The sequence below is a fragment of the Ornithodoros turicata genome, unplaced genomic scaffold, assembly GCF_037126465.1.
Source record: "Ornithodoros turicata isolate Travis unplaced genomic scaffold, ASM3712646v1 Chromosome23, whole genome shotgun sequence".
Classification (NCBI taxonomy): Eukaryota; Metazoa; Arthropoda; class Arachnida; order Ixodida; family Argasidae; genus Ornithodoros; species Ornithodoros turicata.
Window position 1 is genome coordinate 961,893 of NW_026999342.1, and position 24,948 is coordinate 986,840.

At 47.2% G+C, this 24,948-nt stretch overlaps 4 protein-coding genes across 4 annotated transcripts in view; 1 reads left to right on the forward strand and 3 right to left on the reverse strand.

Annotated features, from left to right (window-relative positions):
• LOC135373276 (protein O-mannosyl-transferase Tmtc3-like) overlaps nt 1-24,948 on the forward strand; it is a 479,430-nt gene that overhangs the window by 25,745 nt on the left and 428,737 nt on the right. The gene's annotated exons all lie outside the window — the stretch shown is intronic.
• LOC135373309 (uncharacterized) lies at nt 4,005-5,817 on the reverse strand. The gene is made up of 2 exons (XM_064606533.1): nt 5,755-5,817; nt 4,005-5,687 (listed from the first exon to the last, which is right to left on the reverse strand). Exons 1-2 carry the CDS (start codon nt 5,815-5,817, stop codon nt 4,005-4,007), a joined length of 1,746 nt encoding a protein of 581 aa, XP_064462603.1.
• LOC135373310 (uncharacterized) lies at nt 6,243-7,385 on the reverse strand. The gene has a single exon (XM_064606534.1). It carries the CDS (start codon nt 7,383-7,385, stop codon nt 6,243-6,245), a length of 1,143 nt encoding a protein of 380 aa, XP_064462604.1.
• On the reverse strand, nt 7,528-8,631 carry LOC135373311 (uncharacterized). The gene has a single exon (XM_064606535.1). It carries the CDS (start codon nt 8,629-8,631, stop codon nt 7,528-7,530), a length of 1,104 nt encoding a protein of 367 aa, XP_064462605.1.

Below are 24,948 nucleotides of genomic sequence, written 5' to 3' on the forward strand. Positions count from 1 at the left end.
TGCATTTGGTGTTGCTATCCTCTCATCAGCGCTCATAATGCTTGCGAGTAGGGGTAAAAGCGTAAAAAAGAACGCGAATGCCTGACATAAAAAAACCTGACCTGCAAAAATCCTGAAGACGAAGCGCGAATTGCTTGAGATGTGCAGCCAACGTCATCACGCATCGATGGTTAATAGCACACTCCTTAATCCGCTGGCGGAAACGTTTCCATTTGGTGCAACGTTGCTCGGACTGCAAAAACAATAGCTTAGAGTGAGAGGGGCAATACGAAGTCACCATGACACATGTACATTTGAGAAATTATTCACAAGCACTTGAAATCAGGCAAACTGTTTTGCAAGACGAGAAAGCATGTCCTCGCTAAGAGATCGCTCTCGCTGGCGACATTCGCGTGCTCCCAGCAGGGAATACGTGTTCAATTTGTATTTTCTTTGTTTGAATTCAATAGATTATTTTATGAGTGTTCTACAGGGAGCAGGCACCAATCTCACTTCCGTTCTTATCGGGGAATTTCTTGAACTAGTCAGTGAAAATCTGACTTGAGTGAGGAATTAGAAGGTTACCATTTGGCAGGCAATCTGATATACAGCTAGTAGATTTTTTGCGTGTTACTTGATGCCTGTTTGGAATAGATCTTCGTTTTATATATTGCCACTACGCTACCATATCAGTTTTGTTATAATAATTCTCTGTACACTGCGTATTCTGGAATCTCACTTTATCCAATTGCACCAATTCATTAAATTGGTTCCTCATTTTCTGCATGGACGTACAGCGGTCTTTCCACGCTATGTTGCATCTCATTACTTTAGTTGGGAATGACCGTGTCTCATTGGTTCTCATTAGCTCCCAGTTCCTCCAATGAAAAATACTCGGCTCGTACACACTGAACGAATTGGCCGCCTGTTTTCTCATTGAATCTCATTGGAAGAGCGGGTAGAGTTCAATGAGATCATGCCTTCTCTTTACGACACATATGTTTGCTTATGTTGTCGCCAGGGCCAACGCCTCCAAGAAGAATAGACATGTCGTAGAAGAGTAAACAATTGGACCGGTTAATGCATATCTAAGTGTAAGGTAACCAGCGGTGGGGACGCAGACATTATCAGTAGAGGGAGACAAACGCACGCTGGACTAGCAATAAGTTTAATGCGCAGAAAACAGAAAAGCGCCCAAAGCGCCACGCCCGCACAGTGCAACATTGCCACGTCAGAGATAAAACGAGGCACCTGAAAATGCCACCTGGGGTGCTAGACTAGTCGTATCTTGAAACACGAAGAAAGTTCAAGAAATGGGAGGGAGGGCAACCATTGGATTCTTTCCGTGGCCCACGTGAGCGCTCCTGACTGTCAATAAAACCTCAGGTCAAGGCTACTGAGACGCGCGCACTTTGAAATATTTTCATGACGTCAAAATGACGTTTTGGCTGCCCGGGAGGATGGTGTCCGGGAGGATGGGGCAGATTTCACCAATGTAAACAATTCGGGAGATATGAGGAAAGACAGCCGTTGGACAATTTCTCTGGCCCACGTGACGGCCCGTGTTGTCAATCAAACCAAAGTACAAGGAAAGGGAAAATGTAGCTTTTGGCAGAAGTTCCGTGACGTCAAAATGACGTTGCGCAACATTTTTTTCTACCGAGAAAAGTTCGAGGAAAGATAGTGGCGAACTTCGAAGTTTGTTTGAAAGATTGCGGCCGCTTTTATTGCCGTGCCTTCCCAGGCAGCACAATGTACTGAAAGTCGAGTGCAATAAGGGTGGACGGTATGTGTCTTATCAATGTTCTTTAGTTTCACGAGTATGTTCAAGGCGTTCCACCTACCCGTCCACCCCTATTGCACTCGACTTTCAGTAGATTGTGCTGCTTGGGTTACTACTGCGCCTCTGAGTCCACACTTATCATGAGTATCGTTTGAAACGATGGTTTTTGCCAGTTTTACCGACTGTCGAAGCACGCTGTTCGTTCGCTGTGTGACCATCTGCGCAGAGTTTCACTGCATAGCATGTTGTGCGCCGACTACAGACACGAACGATATGCTTATCGCTTCCGATTTGAAGAGAGAGGGGACACTGGCATTTTTATAGCAATTATCGCATATCCAAATTGCTATACGCTCCCTTGCTCTTTGAATCAGAAGGGGTAATCCTATAATTCGTCTCTATGGTTTATGGATGACGTGCTATGCGGTGAAGTTCTGTTCTGAGATTGTAGGATCCACGCAAGATGCGCTTCTTGTCATGGATAATGATATCTCTGCGCACAAGATTGTTGTGTTCTTCACGTATGACATTGTACTTCCCTTGGCCGCAGGTTCCGTGATGTCCTTGTTTTAACGTGGTTTCCTTGTTGCACAAAAATGTGATTTTTCATTGAGACGCGGAGGAGGACAACAGCTTTCCTTCTGATTAACAGATGCATCCTTATTTTTTTTTTTGATTGGGTGTTAGCGCCGCGAAGCAACTGTGGCTATGAGCGACGTACAGATGTGGACAGACGGAGAGAGGATAGCAGGAAGGAGTGGGGGACAGGGGGGTTAGTATGCGTCCTGGGCCGACTTCAGGGGGAACTGTGCCGACATTCGTCTGGAAAGTCTTCGGAAAACCCAGGGAAAACCTCAGACAGCACAGCCGGCGGTAGGATTCGAACCCACCACCTCCCAGTCTTCAGCACGACCTTGGTTACCACCAACGAGCGGACGCCTTAGCCCACTCGGCCATGCCGCTGGTACAGATGCATCCTAAATATAAAATGCACACAACAGAGACATGAACACTGCATGTGCAGGGCGTTGGAAAGCGTCGGTGTTCTTCTATGCAGCGGAGCAGCACCTCGAAATGAGCGCTTGCAAGTGCATGGACCCAGGGTTTTTCGGACACGCGACTTTTCCGTCCCATTTACGATGAAGTGGTTGTGTCGTCGCAGTGCGGGCACTAGTCTGTTTATATGTGCTCAAATTTACACTGGGTCATTCTGAAAAAGAAGCCAGCAGATACATAGAGAAAGGAAATAGGAAACAAATAGTTTTCAACCGAAGTGTTGTTGTGTTCACTGATCCCAAATACACGTATAGCATGTGGAGAAAGAGGCAAACCAGTCGAACGAAACGAAAACCCCTTTACAAAAAAAAAACACTCAAGGTTTAATTGCCAACGTGTCTACACATCCAAGGAACATTCCTTCGTCCCAAAACAGGTATCAGTAGAAGACGAAGTACAGTTCCTCACAATTTTCACTTCGTTGTCTTTGCGGGCTTTCTACTACTTTAAAGCTAGGAAAAGCGAGAAAAAAAATAAGAAAGAAAGAAAGGAAGAAAGAGAAAGTTCGCAACACACTCCCCCCCGATGAGCTTAGCTCATTTCCAGGGGGTATAAAGCTGCACGGGTCGTCGCAACTCTGATCCATCGGCCAATTTAACAGTACAAGCACGAATGTTCCCATCACGACCAGGGAAAATTGCCTTACCGGTTCCCAACTTCCAAAAGTACTTGGGGCGTCGCTCGTCGTGCACCACCACTACGTCTCCCTCCTTTACTGTATTCCCCTTCTTCTGTGGGAACTTGTATGCAGCACGTAAGTCAGAAAGATAAGCATCGGTCCACTTCTTAAAAAAAAATGTTGTTCAGATGCTGGTGATACTTTCTTCTGCGTCGGTAGTCGGACCCACTGTAGGTAGCAACAGAGGCCGTCGGTGCTGAAGAGTAAGGCAAACAGGTCAGCCGCTTTCCAACCAAAAAATGGGCAGGGGTTAGCACATTGTCATTGTCGTCCGCATCCGCATAGGTAATTGGTCGCGAATTAATCACTGCTTCAGCTTCTGTCAAAAGTGTAGCTAGTTCTTAGCGAGGTAAGTGAGGCTCGCCCTAAAGTTCTGCGCAATACTGCTTTGACGCCTCCTATCATTCGTTCCCACCAGCCTCCCCACCAAGCTGCTCGCTCGATAATGAATTTCCAGCGGATGCGGTAGGAGGCTGCGTAGTCTTGTACTTGTGGTTGAGCGGCCACTTACGAGAAACCTTGCAGTTCTTTGGATGCTCGCTTGAAGCTCGCAGCATTGTCCGAATATATCACTTCGGGAATCCCCCTGCGGGCGATGAAACGGCGCAATGCAAGTAAAAAGGACGAAGTGGAGATATTTTTAACCAGTTCCAGGTGCACTGCCCTAGTTATCGCGCATGTGAAAAGTGCTATATACACCTTCACATTTTCAGCCTTTTCTTTTGCGTACAGTGGCCCGGCAAAATCAACACCGACGATGCCAAATGAACTTGTTTTACAGACACGGTCTTTAGGAAGTGGAGCAACCGGCGCGGGCTTTAAACGAAGTCTTTGACAACGTCCACATCGATGAACGATCCCCTTGATCAACGATCGTGCTCGTAGTATCCAGTAATGCTCTCGCAGTTCCACAAGCATGGCGTTTACTCCGCTGTGTAGGAGACGAAGGTGGGTTTCCATTGCCAGTAAATCTGCGAAGCGATGGTTATGTGGCAAAAGGATCGGGTGGTTCCCATCTTGTGCTAGATCGGATTCTTGCAGGCGTCCTTGAAGGCGTAGCACAGACTCGTCATCGAGGTATGGATGCAACTGCTGTATTCGAGAGGAAGGTGGAATATCTTCTTTACGTTGAAGAATTGAGATTTCTTCCTCGAACGCAGAATTTTGTATTACTTTGAACCAGAACAACTCTGCATGGTGTATCTCCTCCGCCGTAAGTGCAGTCGTTGATACCCCGTTACGTCCGAGATAATTATTTATGAAACGCTGGACCCATGCAGTGATCCGAAGTACTTTAGATGACTTACTGAAGCGTTCAAGGTCAAGGATAGGCGACACCGAGTTGACAACGAATACGTTAGCAGTGCATGGCATTCTTTCCTTGAGAGCGGCTTCGTCCTCTGATTCTCCAAGTAAGTCAGGCCAGCATGTCGTATCCTCAGAGAGCCATGGCGGGCCTCTCCACCATAGATCGGATGACGCCAGCTTCTTTACGGATATCCCGCGTGTTAATAAGTCTGCGGGATTGTCAGCACTGGGACAATGCCTCCACAAACGGGTGTCGCTGCTGGACTGAATTTCTTGCACCCGATTTGCAACAAAAGTCTTCCAGTCCCTACTGGAACGCTTAATCCAGGTTAGAACGATCGATGAATCACTCCACATGCGATACTCAAAGTGGAAAGCGAATACCCTCTGGAGGTAGGTCAGCATTCTCATTCCAATCACAGCCGCCATGAGTTCCAGCCGGGGTAATGTTAACTCCTTCAAGGGTGAGACCCGTGCCTTAGAGCAAATGATTCTAGCTGTAGAATCACCTTTGTCATTCACCCAGCGTAAGTAGGCTGCACAACCGTAAGCACGTTTGCTCGCGTCGCAGAACATTTGAACTTGACAGTAACTTCCTCCTGGGGTGGAAATGCAACGAGGTACCTCCACATCCGATATGCTCGAAATCTGTTGACACCAGCTCTCCCAGACGTCGATGAAGCCTTCTGGTATCTTCTCGTCAAAATCCACTTCATGTTTCCACAGATCCTGAAATAGTGTCTTCGCTCCTATGGTGAATGGATTCAGCAGTCCCAGAGGGTCAAAAATCCTTGCAAGAGCTTGTAGCACCGCTCTCTTTTTTTGGCCGTTTTTTGAAACAGAACTAAGGATGCCCTGGATGTCGACTCCTAGACAATCGTCCTGTGTATTCCACACTATTCCGAGGACCTTTATTTTGGAATTGAATGGCGGTGTAGGGGGGGCTTACCCCGTCTTGTTGGAACTTTTCTCGTAGCCCTGGAGAATTTGACGACCATTTCCTCAACTCCATTTTCGCACTGCTCAAAATAATTCTTGCTTCGTTGTATAGCTGTAAAGCGTCCACAGCAGAATCGGCTCCGAAAACAAGATCATCCACGTAAAAGGACTTCATCATAATTTCTGCCGTCCGTTTGAAACGCTGCCCTGTATTGGCCAAATGATGACTGAGAGTGGCAGAAAGCAGGAACGCACTCGCGGTGGTATCAAACGGCACTCTGGTCATGCGCAACTCTACAGTATTTCCTGTGGTAGCTGACTGCGGTGAAATTTCGTCGAACCATAGGAAACGGAGTGAGTCTCTATCCTCTTCTTTAACTCCTATCTGTAGATAAGCTTTCTGGATATCTCTGGTCATTCCTATGGACTTCATCCGGAAGCGTACGAGAACGTGTAGAAGATCTGGGTGCAGCTTAGGACCCTTTTCTAAGTGGTCGTTCAGTGAGTGCAAGCGCGGGCGTGAGACGATGCGTCGAAAACGATCCGAATTTTGGTCGACGACGATTCCTCCTTGCGAACTTCGCGATGCGGCATGTAATAAATGCGTTCAGACGTCATCGCTGGGCACTCTGCACTCCTCATGGGGACTTGTTCAGCGTGTCCATCATGTATATAGCTACGTATTGCTCTGTCGTACTTCTGATGTAGCTCTTCGTTTTCACTTAGTCGACAGACCAGCCTTTTCACACGAGTCTTCGCTACTTCGAAATTCGGGTCCAAAGGAGTTTTAGTTGTCTTCCAGGGAAGTCGCACTTCATAGCGTTCCTCGTTCCTTGCAAGAGATCCTTTGAAAACCTTCAAGACAGAGTTATTATGCGGAGGCTCGAGGTCGTCAACAATACCAATGCTTTCAAGCTCCCAAAACCTTTTCCAGTCGGCAGCTGAAGGAAAGCATTCTTGCCCGACGTTGGAATGGAGCACGTAGACCATACCTTTTGATTGTCTCGCGACAAAACCACGTAACCCGCTGGGGCCCAAGAACGTCCACCCGAGCTTCGAGTTCATTGCGACGAGGTTGCAATTGGCTCTGGACCTCTTGATTTCTCCGGTAAGAAGCTGCCATATTTGGTCCGCACCCACTAAAACACTGATACCCGACACTTCCGGAACTCCTGGATAAATAACGGCATCGGCTACGTCTATGTCGTCGACTTCGAGATGTGTCAAATGTTCTTCTGGCATAGGTGCCACGAAAATCTCTTTGCAGATCACAGGTACCACTATGGCGTCCAGAGCAATGCCCTCATTGTAGAACTGACTACGAAGCTTAAATTGCACCAGTTTTAGCCTCACTGGTTTTGAAGACGTACTCACAAAAGCGTTGATGCTTATCTCGATCTCTCCTGTCACCGGGAGCTTCAGTGTTTCTGCGACGTCTTCACGAATAAACGCCCTTTGGCTCCCACTATCGAAGAGTCCCTGGACGTAAAGGCAATCGTTGCTGGACACTGCCCAGGCTCGAAAGGTCTGAAGATATGTCGTGTCAGAAGAATTACATTCAGCTGGCGAGGAACAGACTGCAGAAGTGGCTTCATAAATTGCTCCATGCGTTTTAGAAGGCTTCCAGCTAGGGTCGCACATAGTCGTTACATGACGCCCTTGACAACGTGTGCACCTAACCTTCCTGCAGCATTCTCTCGATACGTGGCCAGCAAAAGTGCAGCGGAAACATCTTCTCGCCACCTTCAACTTTTCCTTCTTCCGTTCCAGACTCATGGCCGAGTCACAGTGTGTAGATGGGTGAGACAGATCCACAGAAGAAACATGCGTTCTGGTGAGCGGAGGTCTGAAGGACGTTCGCTGACGGTATCTTGCTGTTACGTCCTTGAAGAACTGGCGGACGAGAACGACCTTCAGTCTTGCCACTAGGATTGCTCCTCTCTCGACTCTCAACCTCGACTTTCAAGAATTCGATTATAGTGTTGAGCTCCTCTTCTGCTGTCTCTTGCTTGTTCGGATCTGTTCGAGTTGCTCTCCTACGGTGGAAATCCACTGCAACGTCCGAAGGGAACGACCTTAAAACGATATCGCTCATCATGGTGGCGTAGGAGGAGACAGGAGTACCTAACGAGGTGAGGCCACGAATGTTTGCCTGCAAATAGTCGTACAGCTTCCTCATCGATGATACATCATTTGAATAAATTACGGTAGGGAGATGTCGCAGCCGCGACAAATACTCCTTTTCGATTCTCCCTTTATCGCCAAAACGGTTCTTCAACAGGCTCAAAGCATCCTCGTAGCAGGCTTCAGTGACTTGTAGCCCTGCAATTGCTGCTGCAGCGGGTCCAGTCAATAGGGCTCGAAGGTAATGAATTTTTTCTGACTGAGTGAGAGAACGGTTGGTGTGTATTGCATCTCTGAACTGTTCCCAAAACGGTTGCCAACTGCATAAGTCTCCGTTGTACTTGGGTATTTCCAACTTTGGAAGCTTCGCCCCACTTCTACGATTTTCTCGTGAGGCTTCCTGACCTCTACTGGTCACGGGTGAAGAGGTCCTAGAAGCAGTTGCAACTTCTGTTACTCGCGGAATACGAAACTTTAACATGGACAGTGTCTTCAGGGCCAGCTCATCGTACTCGTTGCTGGTGGTGAGCTCTCGCTCAAGGTCTTCGACAGCAAAGACTGGCTCCAAAGAGCAATTTACCTGTCTCAATTCCGTGTTGTAAAGCGTGAGACGTTCGAGGCACTCGGTAAGTTCCTGAGTTGATGCACCTTCGGCGTCCAACAGGGCCTTCGCTTCATTGATGACCCGTGTATTTCGACCTCGAAGAACAGTTCGCTTAGTCCTAAGTCGATCCATGTCTGCCTCAACTCCGTCCTCGGTCATCGGTCACGTTCAAGGTAGAGATTTTGGGCTTCCCGGGTTTCGGCACCAGATGTGGAGAAAGAGGCAAACCAGTCGAACGAAACGAAGACCCCTTTACAAAAAAACACTCAAGGTTTAATTGCCAACGTGTCTACACATCCAAGGAACATTCCTTCGTCCCAAAACAGGTATCAGTATAAGACGAAGTACAGTTCCTCACAATTTTCACTTGTTGTCTTTGCTGTCTTTCTACTACTTTAAAGCTAGGAAAAGCGAGAAAAAAATAAGAAAGAAAGAAAGAAAGAAAGTTCGCAACATAGCACACATGACGATACAGCGGGTGTGTCATGTAATGTGGCACGAAACAGAGGCTTAAAATTCGACTTCGTTGTGTCACTGGCGCTTGTCATCGACTAACTTTTGGTGTGACTTGCGCGCACTTTTCGGTTTTCAGTCGCGAGAAATATTCTGAATAGATCTCTGAAATGTGCCAAGTCAGCGCAACTTTTTAATGTCGTTTGTTTTTCGTCTTTCTTTGTGTTTTTCCTTGTTCATAACAGAAAGGGCATTTCATTTTCTCAACCAATTTCAACACAAAACACATTAGCCTTCAGCAATAAAAATAGCTGGGGAGAATTTTCTTTGCGCAAAAGCTCGATGGCCTTAGTTACTCCGTCACTTAATGTAGAATACTGTGGAAAGAAAAGATGACCCAAGCAGCACAATGTACTGAAAGTCGAGTGCAATAGGGGTGGACGGTATGTGTCTTATCAATGTTCTTTAGTTTCACGATTCTGTTCAAGGCCTTCCACCTACCCGTCCACCCCTATTGCACTCGACTTTCAGTACATTGTGCTGCTTGGGGAGTCCCCCCTTCAGTTCCCTCTTCCATGCTTCTGCTGATAGCGGCAGCAAGGTTGAACGACGCAGCTATCTGGAGCAATTGTGAGGAGGTTACTAGAAAAGCTTCGTCTTTTCGACCTGCTTTTTTTTGTTTGTTTGCAGAATTTGACGGAGGACTGCACGGCCGGCAATGTCCGTGAATCGTACAACAGTTTTCCGTTTCCTTTTTACCATTACGAGTAGCGCGGGTATTTGTGATGCCATAGGATCAGGCCTGTTTGTGTATGTGTTCAGTTTGGAAGAAATATTGATTCGATTCAAAATTTGACATATAGTTCCGCATTCGATTTGGAACACAGTTGTGCGCCTCGAGAGCTGAAATATTTTAATGTTCGCGCAGGCCCAAATATATTTGACAATCTACGGTTTGACCTTAAGTCCTTCAAGGATGTATTGCTCTGCATTTCACTCTTCACCGGAGCGGACAGAAGCGGTGCGCTTTCTCATTCTTCATTCTATCACGCTCGAGCCAGCGGCCGGGTCGCGCACACACTGATCTTGATCGGCACTGACGTAGACCCAACTTCAGTTGCCGGGAAGGGGAGACATTTTTCTTGACCCAAGCAGCACAATGTACTGAAAGTCGAATGCAATAGGGGTGGACGGTATGCGTCTTATCGATGTTCCTTAGTTTCAGGAGTCTGTTCAAGGCCTTCCACCTACCCGTCCACCCCTATTGCACCCGACTTTCAGTACATTTTGCTGCTTGGGGAACTTCGGAAGTTCAAAACTCCTCCCCGCGTGACGTCATCTTTTGAACTTAGTTCTGCTTTGACGAGTCTAGCACCCCTGATGTTGTGTAAATGTGAGGCTTAAAGAACATGAATATTCTATCAGGTCTGGTGGCAATACCTAACTTGCCCATGCATGGTGAGGAGTGTGGTTGCTCTTCGTCGTTTGATGGTGGGACAATCATTGGGAGTGGCGCCTCTAAAGGCCTGTTCCGACATATAGCTGAGCGCCAATATAGCGCTACAAAACAGCGTCAAAAACAGCGCCCGCTGTTTTCGGACGGTTCACACATGCAGTGCAGCGCTAGTGCTGTAATTTAGCGGAAGTTCAGTGCTTGTTTCCGGTCTCTCCCGTCATGGCGCCTCCGGTGTTCGACAGCATTGCGGACGAACAAGTTTTATCAACTGACAGAACGAAAAATTACCAGACGTTTTGGATGACAGTCTCGCCGGTTCCAACGCGGTCCCCGTGCCGTGAAATGCGGAAGCAACGCAACTCCACGACTTCCACAACGTCATCGCTGAATGACCTCCTCATTTGCCAACACGAATGTTGTGCTCACTGTAGCGCTGAAAAAGTTGACTGGAGCTCAACTCCGACAAGCGCTAATTATTAGCGGTTTGGAGCACTGCCAGGAGGAAATTATCACACTATTTTCTAGCGCTATATAACAAATCGCTATATGTAGGAACAGGCCTTTAGTGTGAAAGCGAACTGGTGGAAGCCTCTCAAATGGAAAAGGAAATAAATAAATAAAAGATGGCCATGACTGCTGTGTCAGTGTCCCATTCTTATCGCTGACGGGAAAAGATAACTTCCTTGATAGATTTCGTAGTGTTTGTCCCTGAGGTGTGTCATCAGGTGTTTTCAGGTGGGATTTTCACATGCTTCGTTTTATCTCTGATCTGGCTGTACCGTACTGCGGAGGCGTGGTGCTTTGGGTGTTTTCCTGTTTTCTGTTCAGCGTGCATTTGTCTCCCTTTGCTCCTCTTGTCTGCGTCCTTGCCGCTGGTAAGAGTAGACAACCTTCTGAGTGGTGTTGGCATATTGGACCAAAGCTTAGGTCTCACAGGAATTAGGAATTGGTGTTGTTGCCTTCTCCTTGCTTCCATGCTTCCAGTCAAACGAAGGCCTCGATTACAATGCGGTTGACTATACAAAAAACTACGTTTAATATGCTTTTTCTGGGAGTATTCAAGACAACTCAGTTCATTCTATTACAACAAAGGTTAATTCATTATAGTACATTAGTAGCTGCGAGGCAGTGCGTGTGAAGCGGCTCTAACATAATAAAGGGTGCACCTTACAAATTACAAAGTGTCTTCAAAGAGCAAAAAAAAAAAAAAGGAGAGGAAAAAAGAAAATGGTGAAAAAGCAACAAATACGAATCGACAATTTTAACTGTCTATATATGCCAGACCTCTTTTAAACGCATTCAAAAAGACGGAGTCTCTCAACTCATGAGGGAGAGAGAGAGAGAGATACATGATGACGATGATATGGGGTGACTTCCGCTCATTGAGAAGAATGCTACCCCATTGCTATTGGGGAAAAATGAGAGGATGGTGATGAGGATGATGCTGACGACGCTGACAGGGTTTTAGAGAGAGTCGATCAGGCCGGTAGTTTGTAGGAATTTGGTGAAGGGTCTCAAGACGGACATCTGCTTTCGTGTGCCCCATGGTCCCAAAATGAGACTGAGGTCAAGGGGTGGGCTGTCAATCCGCGCAAAGTCGTTTGTCAACAAGTGACGCTCCCCCCTATAAGTGGCACATGCGATGATCGCATGGTCCGCGGTCGCTGGCACACCACACTCCGGGCACAAGGGACTACTGGCACACCCTATCTGGTAACGGTAGTACGGCGTAAAGGCAACATTCAGCCGTAAGCGATGTAGGAGGGACTTAATGACGCACGGTAAAGATGTCGGTAAGCGACACGAGAATGTTGGGTCCACAATTCCCAGTATGGTACTGACCGGGACACCTCGACGCCATTGTTCGACGGATGAGGAGGCAGCCCAGTCACGAAGAAGGAACCGTCTGTCCCCCCTTGGGAGAACAATCGGGACACACTTGCCCTGGTAGTGAGCGGCCGCTGCCGCAGCGTCGGCAACGTGGTTGCCAGAGATTCCGCAATGACCCGGAATCCATTGAAAAGCGATGGTGTGGCCGTGGGCAGTTATGGACTTCAGTAGGCGTAGAATGTTTATCACTGTGTGGCCAGTGAGCCGCCGAGATCTGAGGTTTTTAGGCATCGAAGAGCTGACAAGGAATCCGTACAGACTACCCATCGCCGTGGGTCGCAGGTGGCCGCATATTGTAAAAACAGCAGGATTCCGTACATCTCGGCTGAGGTCGAAGAGGTGCGATGGGAAAACCGGCAGCCACGGGTGAGCGGTATCGAGGATGTCACAAAAGATGAGGATGACGAAGTTTTCGTTGAGGAGCCATCCGTGAAGACCGTGCAGAACCCGTCATATGCGGTGCCGATGAAATCCATAGTCAGTTGCTGTAGTACGAGTTCGGGTAGCTCCTTTTGGTGTCCGTGATCCCTGGGACAGAGGCGGTGACGCTTGGCGACGGAAGTGTCCACGGGGCCATGCTTTCAGCGGCGAGACTGATCACGAATTTCGGAACGCGGGATTTGAATGACATTGTAAAGGAGGTGTTGGTCCTCGACATTAGTCCCGACCGGCGATGATGGTATGCCACGGAGAGGCGATGACGGTGGCCCATCTCCATGGCCGCGTCGGTGGAACTGAGGCAGGTGCTCCAGGCGCGTGGCCATCTTCGTCGTTGTCCACGGCCCGCTACAACATTATACATCAGTGGATCGGCGTGCTGCGCCTTGCCCGAAGTTTACGGATGAGCGGGTGGTGGCGATGGTGTGCAATCAGGCGGAGATACAGGCGCACAGTTTCTGTGTTTCGGAGAACTTCAAAAGCGATGCCGCGGGCTTCCGCAACCACTAGCCTTGTCTCGGCCCCGCGGGGGACACCGAGGCACACCCGTAGGCTCCGTGCCAGCATAGCGCGGATCCTCTGTGCTAAGGTGATGGGGAGATCGCGAAGCACAGGCAGACTGTAGGCGACTGTGTCCCGAATCAAGGCGTTATGCAGCATCAACAGGTCCTTCTCATCGCGTCCCCACCTCATTCCAGCGAAGTGACGCATGACAGCGGTCAAGCGCTGAACTTTCTTCTCCATGCATTCGATGTGGCGTTTCCAAGAGAGGCTAGTGGTTAGAGTTTCGCGGAGGAATTTGTGGTGCTGAACATTTGTAAGTTGTAATGGTGTTAACGAGGCGAGCGCTCTGTATAGGCTCGCGAGATAACTAGGACAAAGACGAGGAATAAACAGTTGCACCACGTGTGGCATGGTGGCAGCGGTGTTACGTCGATGACGTGGCCAGCGTTCGAAGCGAAAGGATTAGCCCTAGATGGCAGAAGTTCGCAATGGAAACGACTACTACGCCGATGACTTCAACGTTGGTAGCAGCAACGATGACAAGTATCCTGCCTCCACCCAAGCCACTCGATGTTACCGGCGATCTTTGGAAAGCTTGGAAGTTGTGGAAAGGCGAGTTTAGACTCTTCTCTACAGCGACAAATCTAAAGGCGCAGCCGAAGGAAGCCCACGCCACCATGTCACACGTGGTGCAACCGTTTGTTCCTCGTCTTTGTCTTGGCCATCTCGCGAGCCTATACAGAGCGCTCGCCGTCGTTAACACCATTACATCTCCCCTTTCTCAAGTCAGTCTAAAAAAACCCAGTCAAAATTACACAAAAGATATTTTGTCCCAAAGCTCAAAACCCAAACTCTTCATTGACTCTTCTTGAAATGTGGTTGCATGATACGGAGCCACAGATTACTCTTCAATGGGGTATCTCCGAGGGCTTCGACGTTGTCTGGTTCCTCGACGAACTGGTACTGACTCCGTGGCTGGACCCGTCCGTGGTTCGTTCTCGGGAGTGGAAGCAGGTTGCTGCTGCTGACATTGAGATGATCTAAGATGCTCCCGAGTACGACGAAGCTCAGCACCGTCGCTCGTCGTTATGATGTAGGACCTTGGTGCCCCGGTGGACCCCACAACTGTTGCTGGTGCCCAAGTCTTGACTTCGCTGTTGTTGGCTGTCACTGGACTATCTGGCAGCAGTTGAGGCAGCTGTCTAGTTCCTCTGTTGTAGTAGACCTGCTGACATTGGCGGAGATGCTGAAGCCGTGATACCACATCCTTTGGCTGTACCAGGCTTGGTTTTCAGACATGCTGAATGCACCGGAAGAAGTGTCCGGTGCTCCTTCCCATCAAGCGTTGTACTGGTGATTTTAACACCTTGTCCCGCGGAGTATTTCTCCACTCGAGCAGAGCAGTCTTGAATTCTGTGCTCTCATAGGCGTACTTGCTTAGTAGTTTCTTTGCTTCCCTCGCTGCTCGTTCAGCCATGGCGTTAGACCTCGGGTAATGAGGGCTAGAATTAATGTGCGTGACTCCGAGGAACCTCATGCCTTCTCGGAATTCATGGCTGCCGAAAGGTGGGCCATTATCGCTCAGAAACCTTACTGGAATTCCATGCGTGGTGAACACGTCTGTGCATATGGCTACCACCTCTTTCGCTGTAGATCGCTTTAGTGGTTTGACTTCGTAGTAGAAAGAGTAGTAGCCCACAAGGATGAATAACTCTCTTCCACCCTGGCTGAAAAGGTCAGCGCCGATAACCTGCCATGGTAACTTTGGGAGTTCATGGCTTATCATAGGAAGTCTCTCGTTTCGTGGTCGATGCTTCTCACATAGAGCGCAGTTTCTTGCTAGTTGTTGAATCTCAGACGTGATCCCGGGCCAGAACATGACGTCCCGCGCTCTCTCTTTCATCTTTTCTTCTCCACAGTGTGAAGCATGCAACAGCTTTAGTGTGATTTGCCGCATTCCCTTTGGGATGATTAGCCTGTTGGAACGAAACAGCAGACCATCCTGCGCGTGAATTTCTTCCTTGTAGGTCCAGTACTGACGCAGCTCGTTGTCAACTTTGTTTTTATTGTTAGGCCATGCTGTTTCGGCGTATTTTCGGAGCTTCTGCAGCGTGCTATCACGTTGTGTCGCTCGCAATATTTCCGCTATTTTTTCGTCGGAAACATCGAGGTATTGAAGTACGTTTACATAGAAGTGCTCCTCTTCCCTCAGGCATTCCTGCTTCGGAAAGCGTGATAAAGCATCTGCAATGAACATTTCCTTTCCAGGTTTGTAAACAACGTTAAACGGGTATTTTTGAAGTGGGAGCCTCATTCTTTGTAGACGAAGTGGACATCCGTGAAGAGGCTTCTTGAAAATGGCTTCCAACGGCTTGTGGTCGGACTCGACCTTTACGCTGGGTTGTCCGAAGATGTACTCGTGGAACTTCTCACAGCCGTGTACAATGGTGACCATCTCCTTTTCAATTTGTGCATATCTTTCTTGAGTCTCCGTAAGGGAACGGAAGGAATACGCAACGGGATGATGCCCTTCTTGTGTTAAGACAGCTCCAACTCCATCCTGGCTAGCGTCGACTGAGAGCGTCACAGGCTTGTCTGCTTGAAAGTACGCTAAAACCGGTGCCTTCGTTAACGCTTGGCGTAGCTCTTTGAAGCTGTCTTTGTGTCTGGTTGACCATTCCCAAATTGTATCTGTTTTGAGCAGTTCACGTAGCGGTGTCGACACTTGTGATGCGTTGGGGATGAATCTTGACACGAAGTTTATCATGCCCAGGAAGGTACGAAGTTTCTTGGCATTTGTTGGCTCAGTAACGGCGAGAATATCCTCGACTCGCCTTGGATCCACCACAAGTCCTTCTGACGTGATCATTTGTACCAAGTACCGTACTTGCTGTTGAAGGAAACAACATTTCCTGATGTTTAGTTTGAGGTTTACATCCCTGCATCGCTCCAGCAGCCTCATAAGGCGTTGATCATGCTCAGCCTTGGTCCCTCTCCAGACAAGGATGTAGACCATTACGACATCGACACCGTCGACATCCTGTAGGGCCCTGTGCATAGCTCGCTGGAAGACTTCAGGAGCTGTTGAAATCCGAAACGGCATCCTTAGGAAACGGTATCGCCCAAACGGTGTGCTCATAGAAAAGATGTATGAGGAGTCCTTGTCGAGCTGAATTTGCCAAAAGCCAGACGATGCGTCAAGTGTCGAAAAGTACTTTGCCTTTCCCAGACGCGGCGCGATATCTTCGAGTGTCGCCATGGGGTAGTGTTCCCGAAGGAGCGCCTTGTTGAGATCTGCGGGATCAAGACAGATCCTGACCTATTCTTTCTTGACCACGACCTCGATCGTAACCTCAGCAGACCAGAGATCGCTCGATGCGACGCTATTTACGAACAGCATTTGCAAGTCAACAGCAAAGTCAAGACTTGGGCACCAGCAACAGTTGTGGGGTCCGCCAGGGCACAAAGGTCCTACATCATAAGGACGAGCGACGGTGCTGAGCTTCGTCGTACTCGGAAGCATCTTAGATCATCGTAATGTCAGCAGCAGCAACCTGCTTCCACTCCCGAGAACGAACCACGGTCGGGTCCAGCCACGGAGTCAGTACCAGTTCGTCGAAGCCCTCAGAGGTACCCCCTTGAAGATTAATCTGTGGCTCCGTATCATGCAAGGACATTTCAAGAAGAGGCAATGAAGAGTTTGGGTTTTGAGCTTTGGGACAAAATATCTTTTGTCTAATATTGACTGGTTTTCTTAGACTGACTTGAAAAAGGGGAGATGTAATGGTGTTAACGACGGCGAGCGCTCTGTATAGACTGAGAGATAGAGATGGCTAAGACAAAGACAAGGACTAAACAGTTGCACCACGCGTGGCATAAGTGGCCTGTCTCCAATGTGCAGACGGCATCGTTGCATGGATTTGCGGGAGAAGGCGAGTGCCGCACTTTTCTCCGCTGATATTTCCATCCCTGCTCGGAGCAGGTAAGTGTGAATGTCGTCCAATGTAGCCTGGAGGCGTTGTCGAATGGCAGGGCGAGATGTACTAGTGGACCAGATGCATATGTCGTCGGCGTAAAGGGACAAGTTGACCTTCCTTCGAATGCAACCCTTAATGCCCGCCATTACAACATTAAATAAGAGCGGGCTCAAGACGCTTCCTTGTGGAACACACTGAGGGACCGGGAACAAATCGGTGTCGCCTTGTGATGTGCGGGCGAAGACGGACCGTTGTTGGAGAAAGTCCTGAAGCCAACATAGTGTAGAATGCGAGAGGCAGGCTTGGTACTGATCATGCAAGATGGATACGTGACTCACAGTGTCATACGCCCTTTTGACATCAAGAAAAACGGCGACGGAAATTTTCTGCGCTGTTTACCAACTGTGACGAGATCAACTACAGAGTTCATTGAGTTACGGTAACTGCGAAAGCCGCTCTGCTCCTGGGGAAAGAATCCATGGCTCTCAAGCCACCACTCAAGCCTCCGTAGGACCATTCGTTCCATTACTTTGCCCAGACAACTGGTGAGGGTAACCGGGCGAAATGAAGACAGCTGAGACGGGTGCTTTCCTGGTTTCAAGAGTGGCACCACCTGACCTACTTTCCACTCCAAATGTACCTGTCCGCTTCTCCACGAATGCTTGTACATGGCTAACACAGCCTTAAGGGACAGAGTATCAAGGTTCCTAATAGCAGCGTAGGTGATACCGTCCGGGCCAGGAGATGACTTTCTACTCGAAGATGATATCGCCGTGAGTAATTCCTCCATGGTGAAATCCATGTCGAGAGGGGGTATTGATGTCATAATCACATGTTCATGGGTAGACTTCAAGCAAGCTATGCCTGCCCGATAAGAGAGAGCTTCCACAGTTTATCTGAAAAGTAGGTGATGGAAAGCAATCCATATTCAGAACGGGGCTGAGGTAAACAGAGGCTTAAATTTTCGGTACGTAGGCTGTTCACGCTTTTTTCGAATTGAGGCATAATCATGGAAGAAGCTACCACACCATGAAGTAATAAAGAAGTGTTAAACATTGGAAGTCACGTAATTCATAACCAGTCCTAATGTGTGAAGGAGGAAATCCAAACGGTAACAGATTCAGAATATAACAAGTGTAACATAATACTGCTCGCTTTTATAACATATAGATGTCAAGAAAACACCATATTTTTCCAGAGCATAAGACAGTAGTGAATTGTTAACAGATATGTTAAGAGTAAAAAAAAAAAAAAACTGAGGCATGTTAAAGCATAAATGCCCTTTGTAAGCTTTTTGCTAAGAAAACCCACGTGAATATGCCAGGATAAGGTAAGCCCGTATGAGTTCCTTAGGAAGAGCCTACCCCTGTAAGATTACATCCGCAATGAAGCATTTGCAGAAAAAAATATTTATACATATATATATATATAGCTTTTCCGTAAACATGTCAAACGCTGTAAACAATCAACCGCTTTAAAGTTAATCGCATGCGACCAGCCAGCAAGCAAGCGTGGAAAGAGCGTTAATAAGCATATTGCTATGCACTGACTCTCCAATAATAATTTTTTTTTTCGTTTTGTGTGGCTCTTATATCTATAGTGTAACGTATTTGATGTAAGAAAATAGTGGGTTTTAGTGCTCCGTACGTTATTTCCTTTGCGTAGATAAGGGGTAGCGTGGTGGTTCAGCATACTCCGCGAAGCTCTCTGTTTCGTACATGCGCAGAACCACCAACGCTATTTCTGACATACTCAAAGATAGCGTACGATGCAGTAAAACTCTCTAATATCTGTTTGGCAACCTTGTAAGCTAAGGTAATTGCATTTTGCTCGAAATTCTTTACCTCCGGCTCTTAAAGGAGCACTGGGGTGACCCCCTCTTTTCCGCTGCGCAGTGTTCTGCAACGAATAAAATGATCTGCTGCAAAAGAACAATGAGCAAAATTAGCACAGGTGACCCACAGAGCGTCCACGAGGCCTCTTTTCCGCACACCTTTAAAAAAATCATCCGCTCGTGAAAAGAGCACATCGCGGAACGAGAGGACGTCATGACGTAACATGGTCCCCGGCACGTGACTCGTGACGCAAAGGGGTATGCCATGCGTGTGACGTGCGCGAAATGAGCGCGGCTGCTTTCTGCGACTTTTTTCGTAAATTCGAGCTGTAATGCACGGCAGAGCGAAAACATTTTCTATGGTGGCTCGTGATTAGGCAGGGTTTCGAGCCACATTAAATGTCACCTCACGCAAATTATATACCCAGACATTCAATTTTGCTTAGCTTATGAGAGTAAGTGAAATTGCGGGAGATCGTTACATCCGCCTTACACAAGTAAAAGTAAATACACAAGTACAAGTAAAAGGAATAACAAGAAAAAATGCTTCGCCGTTATCTCGCTTTATTTTTTTCTCTCTGTGTTCCACGTCTTCCATGAAAGTAGCGGTAGCGGAGAAAGAGTCCGCCGCTGCCCATAATACTGTTACAGCGATAGTTGTATGAGGGAACCTGTTTGTCAAGGATGGTGTAGGTCCTGACTTCTTACTCGACGCGCCATTGGTTGACGCAGCAACAAATCGGAAAGGACATGAAAAAAACGTCAGGAGCACTCTTGGGAAAAACACACGTCGGCTGGTGGCACGAGGGGTTATGCAAGTATTGCATTGACGCATTTCTGTGTAACAAGGTATAAGGTTGCAAGTGGATTGGCAAACAGGGAGCTAATCAGCATTTTCTTAGTGTCTCCATTTTGATGCCTTTCGGGCGGCATATAGTCTGTCGGAGCTGCAAGTAAACCCGAAGGACCATTTCTACAGATATATAGTATACTTGTGGAGTTATCACTTCGTGGAGTTATCCTTAACAGTGCGCAGAAAATCCAAAACGAGATTATTTTCGAGGGCACTGCAGAGGGCAGCTGGGTCTTATCCTGTGACGGAAGAAGGGCGGACTCGTTTCTCTCCGATCGAAACATCCTGGGGGCCATTAAATATTTACACGTGCCGACCTCTGTGCTACGCAATCACGCAGCAAGCGAACGTTTGCATGACTTGTCCGGTGAATTCGACGTTTGAACGACTGCGTGCGTGCAGCTGCCTCTTTTTATGCACAGTACACTGATAGTGTTTTGAAACAGTGTCGTAGACGTAAGGTTTTCGCACTGTTTCTTCATATTCATTTTTTTGGCCATGTGAAAAATAAACCGTAGTTTACATGGTCTTTGGCGTACAATACACTCTGACAATCGCATGGCGCTTCCGTTAGTATTAATAAACACAAATAAAAAGTGTATGGACTTGGGTTCTGAGCAAAGTGCTGTAGGGCCAATATACAGAATATACAGATTTTAAGATTATGTTCACTTTTAGCTTACTCGTTTTCACTTTTCGTTTTCATAGTTCACATACAGTAAACTATTAGTTTTATAGTTTTGATTCGCTTCAACTCGAGCCTCCACTTTTTCTTTGTGTTTGCTTCATGTAAACTAAAACGGTAGAAGCACTCGTTTTGGTCAAAGACTCAATACAGTCAATGAGTCAATGTCTCATTGCGGTCAAAAGTACCATGCCGTCGAATCACCCTTCAGTGTCGAAGTGTCTCATTACATGCAAAATCGCACTTCGGTCAATGGTGTCTCATTATGTTCAATATCCTTCTAATTTCGATCGAAAAAGTGTTCCACCATGCTGGCCATGTTAGCGGTGAGTGTGTCGTATTCTTCGCAAGGTGTCCCTGATGCAAATGTTCCACGATGGTATGTACACAGTGTTGTGTGACGGTGTTTGTAGTTGGGGCATACGTGGCAAACGCCATCAGAAGGCAACTGTAAGAAGCGAAAGGTGTCGCGACCAAAATTACTGCTGCTTCAGAAAGGTGCACTTGCTATGAAAAAGCTAGCGTTTCTTTGTGCGTTCTTTGCTGATTTTTGAAGGAAAACATTTTTTATAACTTTAAAACTTTACAAGTACAAATCAATACAAACGTGCTGGTGTGTCTAGCGCACAAAATGTATTTATTTGCATACTTTGCATTCCAATCTCGTTGTTTCAAAAATAAGACAAGTAGACACTCGTAGTCGCTATGCCACGCTACTCAAGTACTCATCGCTTCTGTGATGAAATTACTGGTGTGCACTCTGTTGCTCCACAGGGACGAGCGTCAGGAGATCCCTCCATATGTTCTGCTCAAATAAAAATAAACACACAAAAGTGCTGTGCAACATGACATATACTCTTATTCGGTGATGGTATGACATGCTATGTCACCCACAATATATATATTTTTTTTTTTTTACTGCTTATAGGTGTATGTATTCAATACAAGTTTCTTTTCTTTTTCAAATATGAAGGTTCCTCATGCCCAAGATTCGCGGACAAAAACTTAAAGCGTGCTTCGCGTGCAATACACCCATAGACGCAATGCATAAGAAACGTATAATTTCATTTTGAAGGAGAACACCGACACTTTTCACTGGTTCGCCACTGGACCCTGTGGGATGTATATACAAGGAATTATGCCGAAAAAGAATTATCCGTATATCTATAAAGGCTTTTGTTCCCTCGGCGTTTGAAATCTTACACATTGTACTCAATGGGACAGAAGTAGAATTCGCGCTCCATCGTGATTTCACAGACTTACACATCAAAATATATCCACTATAGGTAATTTTCCACTGCAGTTTCACAACTAGGGGGACCATGTTTGGAACCTAAAGTGGATATCTTGGTTTTGTAGCGAGCCAATTTTTTTCCCGAGGGCATCAAAGTGCGACTAAAATATGAGACATCGCATTTAAAGAGGGCTTAGCCTAGCGACACTTCCGCATGTAGGCAAGCCGACGGTACATTTGATCACGTATAAATGGGAGGAGGAATGAATCTCGAAAGGGAGGGAAATTATCAGAGTTCAACGCGCATTATCCTCTGATAACCAACACGGCAAGACGGGTTTGATAAAAACATCTACGTGTGCTTTCACGGCTAAAGAGGCTGAAGAACATTTTTGGTGACTTCTGCTTTAACGACAGGAAAGACAACGCTGCAGATACTGCGTTCCCCTGAGGTTCGCGTTTTGGGAAATCGAACACTCTCTTTTTCTGAGTACCAGTTTCTTAAACCTTTCTGACATTGTACGTAGGCGTTAAAAAAAAATACAAAAATTCTAATGGACGTAGTGTGCCGTTATTGCATTGTGATCTGCCCGCCGATGATTTCCTTTTCATCGTTACCTTATCTGTGACCGTCATGTTTTTTGTATATATACAATGTATGCTTACTGTTATATTTCACACTCCTTCTTAATTTTTCCTCGCAGCACCACAGGGAAGCTTGGTTTCCACCAGTATCAAATTTGATGCGTGCCTTAATGGGTGTAAAATCGTATATTTTGTCTAACGAGTTTATATACCTCTGTTTAGGAGAAGCGAAGGCAAGGACATTTTTCTTTTCTTTTCTTCATGCATACGCTTGTCTCTGCGACAGCCGCTGCATGCTTAAACCGTGCATGGCTGAACCGTTGCGCCTGCGCTGTGCGGGAACGTCATTCACGAACAGAATGTGTATGGCATCTAAGTAAGGCATATGCCCCTATGTTCAACTCACTTAAATGTGTCGAATGCAATTGGGACCGAGCGCATATAATCGTGTTGTGTCAATGTTTTCTTGACTTCAAGCCGATCATGGCGGCGTAACTGTGCAGAAACTTAACACATTGCCAGAACAACAACAACAGATATATTCTGATGATGAAGTGGGAAGGGTTTCCACTCTAGGAGTGGAACGCTACCCTATAGCTAGGGAGTCTAAAATGAGTGGTGACAATGCTGAGTGATGACGATGAGAGATGACGGGAATGATCGGAGCGACGATGGCGATGCTGAACGTGATCGTGATGGTGGGAATGTCCGAGAGCGCTGCTGGGGTCATAATGAGTCATTTAGGCCTGTCGCCTCAAAAAAGCCACCTACATGACGTAAGGCCGCCCTGAAGTGGGCCGCGGTGTTCCAAGGGCCGAGGATGGTCGACAAGTTGAAGGGGCGGCAGCCAAGGGTGGCAAGCTGTGACTACAGTGTACGCCTCTCGTTGATATAGGTCCGACAGCAGAAGAGTATGTGTTCTACGTTGGCATGTACACCGCACTCGTTGCACATAGGGCTAGCCTCACAGCCTAGCTTGTAGCGATAGAACGGAGTGAAGGCCACATTCAGACGTAGCCTGTGGATGAGCGACTTCAGAGGACGAGGAAGGTTTGCAGGCAGCCGGTATGACAGCGTTGTGTCTACACTTCCCAAAGAGGACCTAGTTGGAATGTCGTGTTGCCACTGTAGGGTAGACCAGGAATCGGAAAAATGCCTGAGGAGGGATCTTCTGTCTCCTCTCGAGAGCATAATGGGCATAGAAGGTCGTTGTTGGTGTGCAGCGGCAGCGGCAGCGTCGGCCTCGTGGTTCCCAGTTATTCCGCAATGCCCTGGAAACCACTGAAAGGCAACGGAGTGGGAGCGATCTTGTTGGGACTTTTGGGCGCACAGGATATCTATCACCACTGAGGAAAGGGAACCGCGGATGCCCAGAAGCGGGTTTTTTTTATCCTTGCTTTAAGCAAATGCTCGCAGACATGCATCATTCTGTGCAGTCGCCTGCTGATTTTAGCGGCATATTTTGCACGTGAAATAGTGCACCCTGGGTTTTGCGAAGTGAACTCTGAAATTTGCCAAGTAAAGGTCACTTTTTTTACCCCACCAACATGAAGAGTGAATAATTATTCCCACCACCATGGCGATATCCGCGGGCCGCATACTGTATACTGCTTTGTGGTAGCCTGCTTCTTGTATACAAGGTGTCGCAGAAAACGTGTCATTGAATTCTAAAAAAAAAAAACTACACCACCTAGAATCATGCGGTCAGCGGCATTTGTTCGTACTTGGTTTTTGCCATCTCCTGATGTGCATGTCATGTAACCTAAGTTTAATAATGTAAATTTTTGCGACGTGAACTCGGAAATTTGCAACGTAAAGGTAACCTTTTACCCCACCAACATGAAGAGCGTGCCAAATTCTGCCGTTTTCTGGGACACCCTGTAGATGCTCGAATTCACTCGGGAGATCACCAAGCCTGCCGGTCTGTGTTTAGTAGCTTTGAAGGCACTAATATCACAAATCGGCTTTGCAGGGTTTGCTCAAAAGTTTGGTAGGAGTGTACTAGTAATACTAATCGAGTAAAAATCTGGCGCTGAGACAGGCTTAGAGAGCCGTTAGCCAAGATGTCGAAAGCAACACAGAGGCAGACAGGAAATATCGAACTTATAACTTCTTATCCTATGATTAGAGGTTGAAAAAACTTTTCATAAGTTTCTGCGCAACGCAGAACGAAGAAATCGTTTGATTGGAGTCGTTTTTATCAGGTAAACGGAATGATTCCCTAACATCGCATTTGTGAGATCCCTCACGATACCTGTGTACAAAAAAAAGAGAGAGAAAACAAACGACGCTAACATGAACCGGTGCACCGTACCAAATCAGCGCTGTTTCCAGAAACGCTCCGATCAAACAGCTTGCTTAAGGTGGAGTAATTGCGTGCTTACAGTGACTTGTACGCTATCACAATAACAGCTATGAACCGGCTCGGCGAAAATATTAGATAAACTACAGTGATCGGCGGCATGTTTTGTGGCTGGGCTGTCCAGTTGTTGATGTGTAGCGCAAAGAGATCGTCACGTTGTATACCGTTCATAAACAACTTGGTCTTGTAGCGACACTTTTCTGAT